At 38.1% G+C, this 15180-nt stretch overlaps 2 protein-coding genes across 2 annotated transcripts; both read right to left on the bottom strand.

Annotated features, from left to right (window-relative positions):
* Positions 1–130: 130 nt before the first annotated feature.
* On the bottom strand, positions 131–4066 carry LOC144958600 (uncharacterized). Its single transcript, XM_078890688.1, has 2 exons — positions 3913–4066; positions 131–2760 (listed from the first exon to the last, which is right to left on the bottom strand). Exon 2 carries the CDS (start codon positions 2752–2754, stop codon positions 1021–1023), a length of 1734 nt encoding a protein of 577 aa, XP_078746814.1. The 5' UTR covers positions 2755–2760; positions 3913–4066; the 3' UTR covers positions 131–1020.
* Positions 4067–6878: 2812 nt separating this feature from the next.
* Positions 6879–10232, bottom strand: LOC144958591 (uncharacterized). The gene is made up of 2 exons (XM_078890677.1): positions 9888–10232; positions 6879–8737 (listed from the first exon to the last, which is right to left on the bottom strand). The coding sequence occupies exon 2, from the start codon at positions 8729–8731 to the stop codon at positions 6998–7000; it is 1734 nt and encodes a 577-aa protein (XP_078746803.1). The 5' UTR covers positions 8732–8737; positions 9888–10232; the 3' UTR covers positions 6879–6997.
* Between the last annotated feature and the right edge of the window lie 4948 nt (positions 10233–15180).

Here is a 15180-nt window from a genome sequence, read left to right as displayed (position 1 = left end):
CATTCAATTAATCCATTCAAAATTGAACAATGGTTTGTTCAAAGTAAATGTAATGATTGATGATGTCCAGTTTAGTCATTTTATTTATTATAATATAGGGGTATCTATGCCAGATACAAAATGACATTAACCTTTAAGGGGTACTGTCACAATAAGGACAATTTTATTAAGTTTTATCAAAAATGATCTTTTCAATGCTTTTTCTGCAGTATTATGTGTGTCCAAGCATATTTCTAAAGACTTTTTGGAATAATTTCCACTATCGGTGTGTATGAGGTGGCATTTTAGGGTACCCCGCCCCGAAAACTTCAGATTTTGGGAACAACTTTTCTCAAAAAGTGTCTATTCAATTTCACTGAAACTTGCTATGTAGGTGTCTTTAATACTGCTCTACATTATGTCAGAGGGATTTTTCTATTCTTATCCTAGTAAAGATTTTATAGCATCCGGAAGTCTTCAATCCGTAAAACTGTGAAAATTTTTCCTTTTTCGCAGTTTTTACCCTTTTTGGACCCCCATATCTAAAAAAATAATGCTTATATTGCCAAAAGCCTCTGACATAATGTAGCCACACTATAAACACACAAGTGTGTGAAAGGAAAAAGAAATTGAATAGACAGTTTTTGAGAAATCTTGTTCCCTGCTATCCCACCCCCTAAGAAAATGACATTTTGAGAAAATGGGAAAAAACGAACATTCTCGTAGATTATACAAAATATAGTGTCATGAACCCCCTAAACTGTGTTGTTTTAGACCCAAGAATCATTCTCCTGTGGAAAAAAGATACAATTAGTTATGAATTTATAAAAATGGTACTTATCCGTTTGAGGTAATCCATCCAATGTCACGTGTCGTCTGGGACTCCGCAATCAGAAGCCGCCTGCAGCATACTGCTCACCGCCTTCCAGTTGATGTAAACGTTCTTCCTCCCTTGTCTGTGCTAACCTCCTCATCTCCCTTTTCCTTTTAAAGACAAATTCACCTGCTCTGTCTGCATTCTTTATCCTAACATTGTCCCTTTTAGTCGCATGCTCCACAAAATGTCGTCCCACACTGTCCTATTGCCGAAATGAAATCCTGCGATGCCTTTGCTCCCTTGTTGAATTCTCCTACTCCAATCCCACATGAAATTTCCAAACGCTGTCTCCCTACAAACACATGTTTTGGACACCTAGACCAAATCAAAGCATGGATGCTTTCATTTACATTCTGAGTCATTCCAAATAAACATCTCCCCAACAAATCATCATCAGTCAATCTAACATAAACGTCATGGATGTGTTCTGCTACAGTCGGTAGAATAAATGTGGTCATATGTCTGTCGTGGTCAGGTGCTGGCAGACCATTAGCCTTGGCTTTCATGTAGAAGCACCAAGAATCAATTCCTTCTGGGCAGTACTCATGGCGTGGCTGTTTATTGGTTGAGGTGCAGTGATAAAAAGAAGCCCAAATTGCGCGTCGCATGTCGTCCACAGTACTGTTTGATCTAATGGCCCGCGTGTAATATTTCTGAAGTCTGGCGATCTTTGCCTTTGTCAATTTTCCTTTTCCATTCCCTCCTAACGTTACCTTTACCTTCTTCTTGTTGTCCACAGTCTTCCGCAATGCTGTTCCTAGTCTCTTCGCTACATGATTTACACACTCCCTCTTCTCAATTGTCATCCCCTCATACGGTCCCGAATTGTTTAGCTGCTTGATGGTGTTGCTGTCCCCGTCACTAATCATTGTTCTATATCTAAGTCCATTCCGCTCTACAGATCTACTCCACATATTCACAGCCGCTACCTGTTCCATACTACCTGATGATCCTACATGGTTCCTATCACACTCCTCCTTATGGCCACTCAAGAATTCTGCATACCTATCACTATCCCCCTTCAGCTTGTCTCCTACTGTCACACACTTATGGCAATACTTAGAAAGAACCTCATGGTCCACTACAAGTCCTGTTCTGTTCTCTATCACACATCCTATCCCTAACATTGATTTATGTCCCCTCGTGTGCCAACTACCATCATACGAAACATCAACATCAACAATTGGTTGCCCTGCCTGCTCAGGATACGCTCGACGAACAACATCAACAGCTTCAGAACGGAGACGAGACGAATAGCTGGCGAACTGGCGGTGGATGGCCTTCTGGTGGCGAAGAAAGGTCTTATGATGTAGTACAGGCATATCCATCATGCCGCAAAATGAGGCTAAGCCAGCCTGTCCACTTCCATTAGCCAAGGATGAAGCGACTCCACGACGATTAACTTCAAAATAGTTATCTTTTTTACGAGATGTATAAAAGGACGATATAACTTTTGAACATGATTTACAAGACAAATATAGACGAATGGCAAGACCAACAGAAGAATCACGTGAAACCTCCAACGTAGACTGGAAACAAAAAGGGCAGAGAAGACAATCAACAAGATCCTGGAATACAATCAGCTGCACGATGGTCGAACATTCCAATGAAGACGAAGATGCAGGCTCAGACGTAGAGGCAAAGAAATCCAACTTACGAGCTGATGATGAAGAAGCAGAAGCTGAAGCTGTTGGTTGCGGCGAAGAAAAATATGATGGAAATAAAGGTGAAGTCGCTGCGTGGGGCGAAGATGTCACAGAAGATGTGGATGCTGGCTCTGGTTCATTAAAAAATCTCTGCTTCTTCGCATCCCTTGCCTTCTTCAAAACATCTTTCCGTGACTTCCTTTTCATGCTGCTAATGGAAGCATTGAAGGTGGAAACCTTGGCTCTAGGCATGACAAACTGTGAAAATAAATAAATATAAATATACCATAATAAATTAAACAAAAAAACAAAAAACAAAAAAAAAAAAAATATATATATATATAAAATAAATAAATCGGGGTTAGCTTAGCTCAGCGTTACGGTCTTTGCTTCGTACCGGAAAGGTACCGAGTTCGATCACCAGCCTCTGTGCTGTGTGGACTTGAGCAAGCCATCTCGCCCTAGCTCAATTTGCGGCGCAGCACTGCGGTTGACGCCTTGGTTATTCCAATCTACCCTTGGAATAGACCCTGGAGAATAATTTCCACTATGGGATGAATAAAGGGGTTTTAAAAAAATAATTTTATTATAACATTTTTATTGCACCCCCTACTGCTAAGCAGTGTTGGAATCAGCCCAAAGTTTTGCCTTGAAAAGCACAAAAGATACCCACACATAAGAATTCTGGCTACCAATCATAGTTAAGCACAGATCTGGTATTGCTTTGGATCAAAGAAAAAAAAAAAACATTAAAGAAATTAAAAGAGCAGGCAGAAAGGCCGCTTTCTGGGCAAAATGAATTCCTACCACAATAAGGTAACAAAAAGTCACAGTGGGCTGACCACCTGCTTGGCTAATGCCTTGGTCTAGAGTAATTTCACTTTAAAGTGGCCCTACACTGAAAGGTGAAAAGGCAGAAACTATAGATCAGAAAGAAAGAAACGCCTTTAGGTCAAGAGACGAGAACCATACCTCAGAGCATTGAAAGCACCCCCCCCCCCCCCCCCACACACACACACAGACTCTTGTAGAATGATGGTTATAAAAAAAAAATAAGCACAATCTAGATAATCTCTAAGTTCTAACTCACTGACGTCAATGGTAATCCAAGTCTAAGTTAGCTTTCGACGTCTATCTGTCTGTCTAAGATCTACTATAGATCGGCGTTTAGTTATCTCCTTATTCAAGCTCAATGATCTTCACTAGTCTAATGTAAATCAAAGAAAACAGTATGGTTCTTAATAATCGTATTAAAAATAAAATTAAAACAAAAATTAGCCTTTAGAATTATTTACGAGCAGCATTCTCTTTTACTATCGTCAATGTTTACATTTTAGAATGGAATGCACACTTTGAGACTGTAACCGGTCAATCTGATTCCACTAGTAATAAATAAATAGACATACTTACTGGCTAAAGCGGTATCCAGGCGTCGAAATGATTATCTACCAATTCTTGGTTCTTTGGAAAATGATGATAAAACTTTGCAAATAAGTAAATGGAGTGAAGTTTGTCATGAAATGATCAAAAATCAGTTCGAATCGAAGCGTAAGTAAACGTAGTCGAATGCTCCGGAAATGTACCCGTTGTTATGTCACGTGACTGAAAACCGGGTTACGATTGGTCTTGGAATGTGAGCTAAAATTTTCCATGACGGTAATTACTAAAAATAACTCCTAGACGTCTCTTCAGCCAATCAAAGAAAGGAAAATAGGCTTGGAATTTCTCGATTTCCCCGCCGACCTGTGACACATACGCGAAAGAATCTGAAAGAACGGAAATGCCCTTTCCCTGACATTTCTGCTAATACCAAATAAGCCGGGGTTCAGTGCGGGTTACTAAGGACTATCGAACGTTGATTCTGACGAAAATGACGGAAAAACTTTGCGTTTAGACGATAGTTGCGTCACAAAAAAATTATTTAAAGCACTTTTTTGTAAAAATTTAGCCTTTTGAATGTTTTCAGTGTGTTAAAGAAAGGTTGAATTACCTGAAAGCCTATGCTTCACTACACCGCATTGATGTAACTTCGAAAGTATCTCAAGTGCTTTTTAAGTCTTTGAAACTTTCCATGATGGGCGGAGGAACCCTAGTGTATTCTATCCCCTATATCTGTTTTTGAGTTGTTTCAGTCTTTGTATTGGAATGGAATTATTTAGTTTTTTTTAGTGTCGGAGATATTATTTTTTTCCCTTTGGTAAATCATCTCCCTGTTATGTATTCGTTGTTTTAGTTTGTATATTCTGTGTTGGGTGTATCTCGTAAACATTTGAGTGCAATTCATTCATAGGGAATTATCTTGTCCTGGTGTCTGAGCGATCTGGATGAGACTTTAAGCGTGATCTCAAAACTAAGTAATTGACGCTTGGCTCGTAATCTGTTCCCTATTTGAACCAATTCTCCTTTGTATTACTTTCTCTTGGCTTTGATTGTAAAAATGTAGAATATTTTGACTATTCCATTTTCTTTTTTTTTTTACTGGCGCTGATATGACCTAAATAAATGTGTCGCAAGCGCCGTTAAAAAAATGTAAAATCACCCCCCCCCCCCACCAAAAAAAAAAAAAAAAAAAAAAAAAACCCCAAACAAAACCAAGTCTTTTGAAACAAATTTACTGTTTCAATAGCCATGGTATCTTCCACGCTTGTCGGTCAACTTCCCTAGTTTTACGTGTCATGGCTTCAGACACATAAGGACCAAGATCGATCCAAGGTGCAGTCGGGATTTTTCTGACCCCCGTGTTCCCCGTGTTAATTTGGGGTATTAGGTTCAATTATATCTGTGGAAAGAACTAAGATAGACCAGCGTCCTATCCTATCAAAATGATAGCAACGAGTGTCAATTTTACGCTATAGAAACGGGGATAAAATCCAGCTCCCTGGGTCTTATGGATTTGAAGAGCTACTTTGTTATTGATATAGTATTGAAGTCATCAACTTTTTACAGGTTTTGCTATATGGCATATTTAATGGAGATCCTTTGTATATTTTAGGTCGCTCTGTATGAACAGGTACAATACTTTTAACTTTTAACATCCTTCTATATAATTTTATAGAGGAATACTGGGACTTCAGAAATTACACTGCTTTTAAAATTCCCTTCAATGTAAGGGGATTGAATGCCAAACCATTTCTTCATTTACTCCATAGTCAAACCAATTGGGGCAGGTCACTCATATTCAACAGGTGTGTCAAAATTATCCCAATATGTATATTATTCGTCAAGAACTAACTAGCCTATGTCAAAGTCAAAGCGTTTTGCGATTCAAAATCTCATGGGCTTTTGGTTGCACCTGCATATATATGTATATAATATGTATGTATTTATGTATGTATTATGGCATGTATGTATGTATGGCATGTATGTATATATGGATGGATAGATGGATATATTACAAAAGCATAGAGCTCAATTCACGGAACGAGAGAAAGTATGAATATATAATAAAATTATAAAGATCACCACGTTTTATGCACATTCAATTAATCCATTCAAAATTGAACAATGGTTTGTTCAAAGTAAATGTAATGATTGATGATGTCCAGTTTAGTCATTTTATTTATTATAATATAGGGGTATCTATGCCAGATACAAAATGACATTAACCTTTAAGGGGGTACTGTCACAATAAGGACAATTTTATTAAGTTTTATCAAAAATGATCTTTTCAATGCTTTTTCTGCAGTATTATGTGTGTCCAAGCATATTTCTAAAGACTTTTTGGAATAATTTCCACTATCGGTGTGTATGAGGTGGCATTTTAGGGGTACCCCGCCCCGAAAACTTCAGATTTTGGGAACAACTTTTCTCAAAAGTGTCTATTCAATTTCACTGAAACTTGCTATGTAGGTGTCTTTAATACTGCTCTACATTATGTCAGAGGGATTTTTCTATTCTTATCCTAGTAAAGATTTTATAGCATCCGGAAGTCTTCAATCCGTAAAACTGTGAAAATTTTTCCTTTTTTCGCAGTTTTTACCCTTTTTGGACCCCCATATCTAAAAAAATAATGCTTATATTGCCAAAAGCCTCTGACATAATGTAGCCACACTATAAACACACAAGTGTGTGAAAGGAAAAAGAAATTGAATAGACAGTTTTGAGAAATCTTGTTCCCTGCTATCCCACCCCCTAAGAAATGACATTTTGAGAAAATGGGAAAAAACGAACATTCTCGTAGATTATACAAAATATAGTGTCATGAACCCCCTAAACTGTGTTGTTTTAGACCCAAGAATCATTCTCCTGTGGAAAAAAGATACAATTAGTTATGAATTTATAAAAATGGTACTTATCCGTTTGAGGTAATCCATCCAATGTCACGTGTCGTCTGGGATCCGCAATCAGAAGCCGCCTGCAGCATACTGCTCCACCGCCTTCCAGTTGATGTAAACGTTCTTCCTCCCTTGTCTGTGCTAACCTCCTCATCTCCCTTTTCCTTTTAAAGACAAATTCACCTGCTCTGTCTGCATTCTTTATCCTAACATTGTCCCTTTTAGTCGCATGCTCCACAAAATGTCGTCCCACACTGTCCTATTGCCGAAATGAAATCCTGCGATGCCTTTGCTCCCTTGTTGAATTCTCCTACTCCAATCCCACATGAAATTTCCAAACGCTGTCTCCCTACAAACACATGTTTTGGACACCTAGACCAAATCAAAGCATGGATGCTTTCATTTACATTCTGAGTCATTCCAAATAAACATCTCCCCAACAAATCATCATCAGTCAATCTAACATAAACGTCATGGATGTGTTCTGCTACAGTCGGTAGAATAAATGTGGTCATATGTCTGTCGTGGTCAGGTGCTGGCAGACCATTAGCCTTGGCTTTCATGTAGAAGCACCAAGAATCAATTCCTTCTGGGCAGTACTCATGGCGTGGCTGTTTATTGGTTGAGGTGCAGTGATAAAAAGAAGCCCAAATTGCGCGTCGCATGTCGTCCACAGTACTGTTTGATCTAATGGCCCGCGTGTAATATTTCTGAAGTCTGGCGATCTTTGCCTTTGTCAATTTTCCTTTTCCATTCCCTCCTAACGTTACCTTTACCTTCTTCTTGTTGTCCACAGTCTTCCGCAATGCTGTTCCTAGTCTCTTCGCTACATGATTTACACACTCCCTCTTCTCAATTGTCATCCCCTCATACGGTCCCGAATTGTTTAGCTGCTTGATGGTGTTGCTGTCCCCGTCACTAATCATTGTTCTATATCTAAGTCCATTCCGCTCTACAGATCTACTCCACATATTCACAGCCGCTACCTGTTCCATACTACCTGATGATCCTACATGGTTCCTATCACACTCCTCCTTATGGCCACTCAAGAATTCTGCATACCTATCACTATCCCCCTTCAGCTTGTCTCCTACTGTCACACACTTATGGCAATACTTAGAAAGAACCTCATGGTCCACTACAAGTCCTGTTCTGTTCTCTATCACACATCCTATCCCTAACATTGATTTATGTCCCCTCGTGTGCCAACTACCATCATACGAAACATCAACATCAACAATTGGTTGCCCTGCCTGCTCAGGATACGCTCGACGAACAACATCAACAGCTTCAGAACGGAGACGAGACGAATAGCTGGCGAACTGGCGGTGGATGGCCTTCTGGTGGCGAAGAAAGGTCTTATGATGTAGTACAGGCATATCCATCATGCCGCAAAATGAGGCTAAGCCAGCCTGTCCACTTCCATTAGCCAAGGATGAAGCGACTCCACGACGATTAACTTCAAAATAGTTATCTTTTTTACGAGATGTATAAAAGGACGATATAACTTTTGAACATGATTTACAAGACAAATATAGACGAATGGCAAGACCAACAGAAGAATCACGTGAAACCTCCAACGTAGACTGGAAACAAAAAGGGCAGAGAAGACAATCAACAAGATCCTGGAATACAATCAGCTGCACGATGGTCGAACATTCCAATGAAGACGAAGATGCAGGCTCAGACGTAGAGGCAAAGAAATCCAACTTACGAGCTGATGATGAAGAAGCAGAAGCTGAAGCTGTTGGTTGCGGCGAAGAAAAATATGATGGAAATAAAGGTGAAGTCGCTGCGTGGGGCGAAGATGTCACAGAAGATGTGGATGCTGGCTCTGGTTCATTAAAAAATCTCTGCTTCTTCGCATCCCTTGCCTTCTTCAAAACATCTTTCCGTGACTTCCTTTTCATGCTGCTAATGGAAGCATTGAAGGTGGAAACCTTGGCTCTAGGCATGACAAACTGTGAAAATAAATAAATATAAATATACCATAATAAATTAAACAAAAAAACAAAAAAAAAAAAAAAAAAATAATATATATATATAAAATAAATAAATCGGGGGTTAGCTTAGCTCAGCGTTACGGTCTTTGCTTCGTACCGGAAAGGTACCGAGTTCGATCACCAGCCTCTGTGCTGTGTGGACTTGAGCAAGCCATCTCGCCCTAGCTCAATTTGCGGCGCAGCACTGCGGTTGACGCCTTGGTTATTCCAATCTACCCTTGGAATAGACCCTGGAGAATAATTTCCACTATGGGATGAATAAAGGGGTTTTAAAAAAATAATTTTATTATAACATTTTTATTGCACCCCCTACTGCTAAGCAGTGTTGGAATCAGCCCAAAGTTTTGCCTTGAAAAGCACAAAAGATACCCACACATAAGAATTCTGGCTACCAATCATAGTTAAGCACAGATCTGGTATTGCTTTGGATCAAAGAAAAAAAAAAAACATTAAAGAAATTAAAAGAGCAGGCAGAAAGGCCGCTTTCTGGGCAAAATGAATTCCTACCACAATAAGGTAACAAAAAGTCACAGTGGGCTGACCACCTGCTTGGCTAATGCCTTGGTCTAGAGTAATTTCACTTTAAAGTGGCCCTACACTGAAAGGTGAAAAGGCAGAAACTATAGATCAGAAAGAAAGAAACGCCTTTAGGTCAAGAGACGAGAACCATACCTCAGAGCATTGAAAGCACCCCCCCCCCCCCCCACACACACACACAGACTCTTGTAGAATGATGGTTATAAAAAAAAAATAAGCACAATCTAGATAATCTCTAAGTTCTAACTCACTGACGTCAATGGTAATCCAAGTCTAAGTTAGCTTTCGACGTCTATCTGTCTGTCTAAGATCTACTATAGATCGGCGTTTAGTTATCTCCTTATTCAAGCTCAATGATCTTCACTAGTCTAATGTAAATCAAAGAAAACAGTATGGTTCTTAATAATCGTATTAAAAATAAAATTAAAACAAAAATTAGCCTTTAGAATTATTTACGAGCAGCATTCTCTTTTACTATCGTCAATGTTTACATTTTAGAATGGAATGCACACTTTGAGACTGTAACCGGTCAATCTGATTCCACTAGTAATAAATAAATAGACATACTTACTGGCTAAAGCGGTATCCAGGCGTCGAAATGATTATCTACCAATTCTTGGTTCTTTGGAAAATGATGATAAAACTTTGCAAATAAGTAAATGGAGTGAAGTTTGTCATGAAATGATCAAAAATCAGTTCGAATCGAAGCGTAAGTAAACGTAGTCGAATGCTCCGGAAATGTACCCGTTGTTATGTCACGTGACTGAAAACCGGGTTACGATTGGTCTTGGAATGTGAGCTAAAATTTTCCATGACGGTAATTACTAAAAATAACTCCTAGACGTCTCTTCAGCCAATCAAAGAAAGGAAAATAGGCTTGGAATTTCTCGATTTCCCCGCCGACCTGTGACACATACGCGAAAGAATCTGAAAGAACGGAAATGCCCTTTCCCTGACATTTCTGCTAATACCAAATAAGCCGGGGTTCAGTGCGGGTTACTAAGGACTATCGAACGTTGATTCTGACGAAAATGACGGAAAAACTTTGCGTTTAGACGATAGTTGCGTCACAAAAAAATTATTTAAAGCACTTTTTTGTAAAAATTTAGCCTTTTGAATGTTTTCAGTGTGTTAAAGAAAGGTTGAATTACCTGAAAGTGCCCTAATCTCATTTTCGATAATTTTAGTGGAAGGGCCATTCCATGTAAAATGTTACCTGGGAACTAATTTTTCAAAGGGGTATAACTCAAATAAAAGTTGGTGTAAACTTTAGAGGACTAATTAGACTTTATTTTTGTTATAAAAGTAACCTCCCTTTTTGGTCATGTGACTCGGCGGCCATCTTGAAAAACAGCACATGTTTACAAGCCAGATATTTGCTGAAAGTGGTAATCTTCTGAAGCCCAATACTGCACCGTTTGGCATCACAGGTATTTGAATTTGTTTCTTATATTTAAAAACATGTTTTACTACTTGAAACTATTGTTTAATATTTTAAAATTGTCATATTACACTAGAAATCGTCACTCATGAGGACTCAATTTTCGTGTCCCATCAGTTACCGCTTAGGACATAAAGTTTTCTTAGCTGCCATAATTTTTTTAAAAAATGGCTTGAGCCTTTAGATTTTCTGTCAATGCATAGGGCATGTTAGAATGACCATAAAGTTAATTTCCATATTGATCATTTTTTCGCGTTACAACGGTAACTGACGGACAGTAACTGATGGGACAAAGCTGTGTCAGTCCTCTGTCCCGTCAGTTACTGGCTCAGAGAGGAGTAAAGCATTACTTTTTTTTTACATAGACTTTAAAAATTAATGTTTGTATTGCATAATAGCTTAGTTCAATCCCTGTGTAATGATTTTGAAGACTCAAAATGAATTCAACTCAATTAAAATCCCAAGGAGAGAGAAATGACTTTTGTGGGGAGGTGTCTGAGAAAGACTTTTGTGGGGAGGTGCTGAGAAAGTTCCTATCATCCTGTTGAAGCTTATTCTGACATTTTTTTCTATCTTTATCTCTTGCCCAGGTCTGTATCAAAGACAAAATGCCACCAAAGTCACCCCGCACAAAAATGAGAGAGTACAGAGAAAGAATGGGGAAGAGAAGAAAAGAGAAGTGAAGGAGAAAAATAAAGAGCAAGCGAAGAAATATCGGGCAAGCATGAGTGAGGAGAAGCGCAAAGCAGAGAGACTCAGTAACACGCGTAGAAAGAGAGAGGCACGAAGAAAAGCCAAAGTTTCTAGTGTTTCCCCTAAGCACAATCCTCTTTTCTCTAGTGTCCAGTCAGAGGGAAAAGCTATAAGAAAAGTAGTGAATTCTCTACCTCAAAGTCCTAGGCGTAAAATTGCAGTATTAAAAAAATTGGCAGTACAACATGGTATTCTTGTGGAGAAATCAAAAACATCCAGGAGAAACTTGTTTGAGTCTGAGAACTTAACAAAGATGATCACGAGCTTTTATGAAAATGATGAAATTTCCCGCCAAAGTCCAGGCAAAAAGGATTTTGTTACAGTTAAAGATAGTGAAGGAAATAAACAGCAGATCCAGAAACGTGTTATGCTTATGAACATTATGGAAGCGTTCCAGCAGTTCAAAAAGGAAAGACCAGACATCAAAGTGGGTAAAAGTAAATTTGCACAATTGAGACCACAACATGTCGTAACTATAACCGAGAAAGACCACCATGTATGCTGCTGTATATATCATTCATAAGAAGAGTTTTAAATTCCAACAAGCCAGACATTTGGAACATGAAGTTCCTGCACAAAACAACGGTTGGTGGCATCAGCTACTTTTCATGGCCTGAAAGAGATGATACAGATGCAGTCCACAGACAAGCGATTTTCTATGGACCTGTGAACTGAGAAGGCTGCTTGAAATTTACAATTCCAGACCTCAACACCATCAGTGCAGCCTTTGCTTCCCGAAAAGATTTATAAATCTGATTCCCTTTTTTTTATTTAGCTGTTCTGTTGAAAGTTGTCATCATGTGACAAAGAATTGTTTTATTCATTGGATGAATTTTATTTTCTTGTTCTGGTTTCATGGGTGTTAAAAAGCACTATCTTTCAAATTTTCTAAGCCGTCAGTTTTCATCATTTAATTACGTATCCTTTTTAATATTATTAAATAATTCATTTACAAATGGGCAAAGCTCATGATAATCTAGTCAGTCACAGAACATGACACTGAATGAATGAAACAAGTGCCAGTGTAGTCAGTACATCTTTTGATTCTAAATTTCATAGTAACAATTGTTATCCCACCTGTTGCAATGTCATGTTTAATTTGTAGAAGATGATTATTATCATTTTTCTTTTACTTTTAATAATCAACTAAATTGATCATGGTCTTACTTGGATTGTTAGTGGACACTTAAATTTCATTTTAGTTTCCCACAAGTTTACTACTACTTAGCGTCGCCAGATGGATATCTTTGTTCACTTTATTTTTGCTATAAGGCATTAAATTTACAAACCAATTATGCTGTTAATTGGCCTGAAATGATCTTTTTAATTTGTTTAATGAGGCTTGAGAGTACAAACATTCGTTGCTTGAAAATAAGATTGTGATTTATTTTTATTTCTATCTTGGTCACTTTCGTGTCCCATCAGTTACCAACATAGTGTCCCATCAGTTACTCAAAGTGTCACTTATTATCGGCTATAAACGTAAAAGTTGCTGCTTCATACTTCTTATTCTTGTACTGTATGTTAAGACACTATTTTAAAATACATACAAAGCAAAAACAACAATTGGAGTAAATTAGTTTCAGAGAATTTTTAAGTTGTAATATACGTATAAAAATGGTGGTATTTTTTCTGTCCCATCAGTTACCGAAGGGTTAAGAGATCATAAAATGAGCCATAATTAATTTTTTTTTTTTACCACCTTTGTTACAATCTTTCATTGCCATTCAATGCATTTAAGCAATAAAAGTGTGAATAAATCTGTTTCCCTTAGTTCTGTGGTATCTTATTTCATTGAAAATATGCTCTGAATGTCCCATCAGTTACCATGGAATGGCCCGGAATTCATAGTAAAACCGTCCTCTCGACCAGCGCGTACCCCTTTAAGTATTTCAAATTGTGATAATCTGATCAATTTATCTAGATATTATTGTGGAAATGGAGAAGGACAACAATTTAAATTTTCATGCGATTTGACAAAACGATCGGATGATATATAAAATATGGATATTATGCATATTGAATAAGAAACCGTTGCATTACAAAAACCGATTTCCTAGAAGAGAGAGAGAGAGAGAGAGAGAGAGAGAGAGAGAGAGAGAGAGAGAGAGAGAGAGAGAGAGAGAGAGAGAGAGAGAGAGATTGTGGTAGGCCCGTTGACAGTATAGAACATTTTCATTTCTTGCTGTACAAATCACTCAGAAAGCATATTTATTTGCTCTTTTCCTTTTACAATATCCATCAATGCCTATCGCCAGATATTTATTCAAACTGACGACGGTTGGGGTTAATTTGTTCCTAATGCATTATAAAACAACATTATCTTGTGAATTCCCAATCATTGTCACTCAAGAGAGAGAGAGAGAGAGAGAGAGAGAGAGAGAGAGAGAGAGAGAGAGAGAGAGAGAGAGACTGTGCTACTTATTGTGCATAATATTTGTATAATGACCAAACTTCGTATTCGCAGGGTAATGTCATTGTTAGAAATCGACGGGTCCGAAATGCTGAAAGGAATTCCCACGTTCTTCTCACTTTTAATCCACCCTATAAATAACATCATAAAACATGCAGGTGTCAAATGAACAATTCTTTTCCAGAATCTTAGATATGAAGGAATTATTTGATACAAGACGGCAATTTATCAAATTGCCAGGGTCTAAATTTGGTTTCTTAAATTGCTGTTTTATTGCAATCATGCAAAGATCCGAAGGACAACGAATCATTAATAATCAAGGTTACATAGTCGGTGGTTGAATATAATAGGGCTGCTGAAGCGATTGTGGATGTAGATGTAGGAGTGATGTTGATGTGGTCGTTGTTGCAGTGGTGGTTGGATTATGATATGGTAGTAGGGATGTTAATGTATTGGTTGTTTGTTTTTGTTTTAAAGGGTTTTGCAACACATTTAGGTTATATCAGCGCCAGGAAAAATGAAGAAAATGGGATAGTAAAAAGTTCTAGAATTACAATTAAAGCACCCAAGAAAAGAAGTAAGGCATAGGGGAACTGGAAACAAATAGGGATCAGATGTGGATTCCAAGAGCTTACCACCAACGTACTTAGTTTGAGATCACCTATAAGTCCTATCCGGACACAAGCACAAAATCCAACAAAGAGGAATACACTCAAATGCTTACATTATACATTCAAAATAACTAATATAATAATACATAACAGAGAGATGATTTACATGGAAAAAAATATTATCTCCCAAAACAACTATGCATTTGATTGTTTCCCTCCCAGCTAGGACTCCAGCAAGGGCCAGGACAAAACCAAGTAATCTCATTCCAAGACAAAGGCAGAAAGCATTTTGGAAAACAGATATAAGGTGTACTGTGTATGTACCCCCCCCCCCCCCCCCCCCCCCCCTTTTGCCCATTATGGAATGTATTGGTTGTAACGAAAAGAAAAGAATCGTGATGGTGATGGGCCGAAGATTCTCAGCCCAGCTACTGCTACTATTACCACAACAACCACTACCACTTCTGCTGCTTCGTTTAGATTCCTCTAGTACATCCCAACTCCTATCTTCACATTGAGCACATTCGGTGGTTTGATTAAATAATTTGATAAAGGCATACGTACGTATGTTAAAATAATTATTTAGGGGCCCCTGCAACACAATTACATCGTTTCAGCGTCAGAAAAAAAGATCAAAATAGGTTGT

The sequence above is a fragment of the Berghia stephanieae genome, chromosome 1 (genome assembly GCF_034508935.2).
Source record: "Berghia stephanieae isolate SIO BIC M18660-M18661 chromosome 1, UCSD_Bste_1.3, whole genome shotgun sequence".
Classification (NCBI taxonomy): domain Eukaryota; kingdom Metazoa; phylum Mollusca; class Gastropoda; order Nudibranchia; family Aeolidiidae; genus Berghia; species Berghia stephanieae.
Note: the sequence above shows the minus strand (reverse complement) of the source record. Positions and strands in the feature narration are given on the sequence as shown.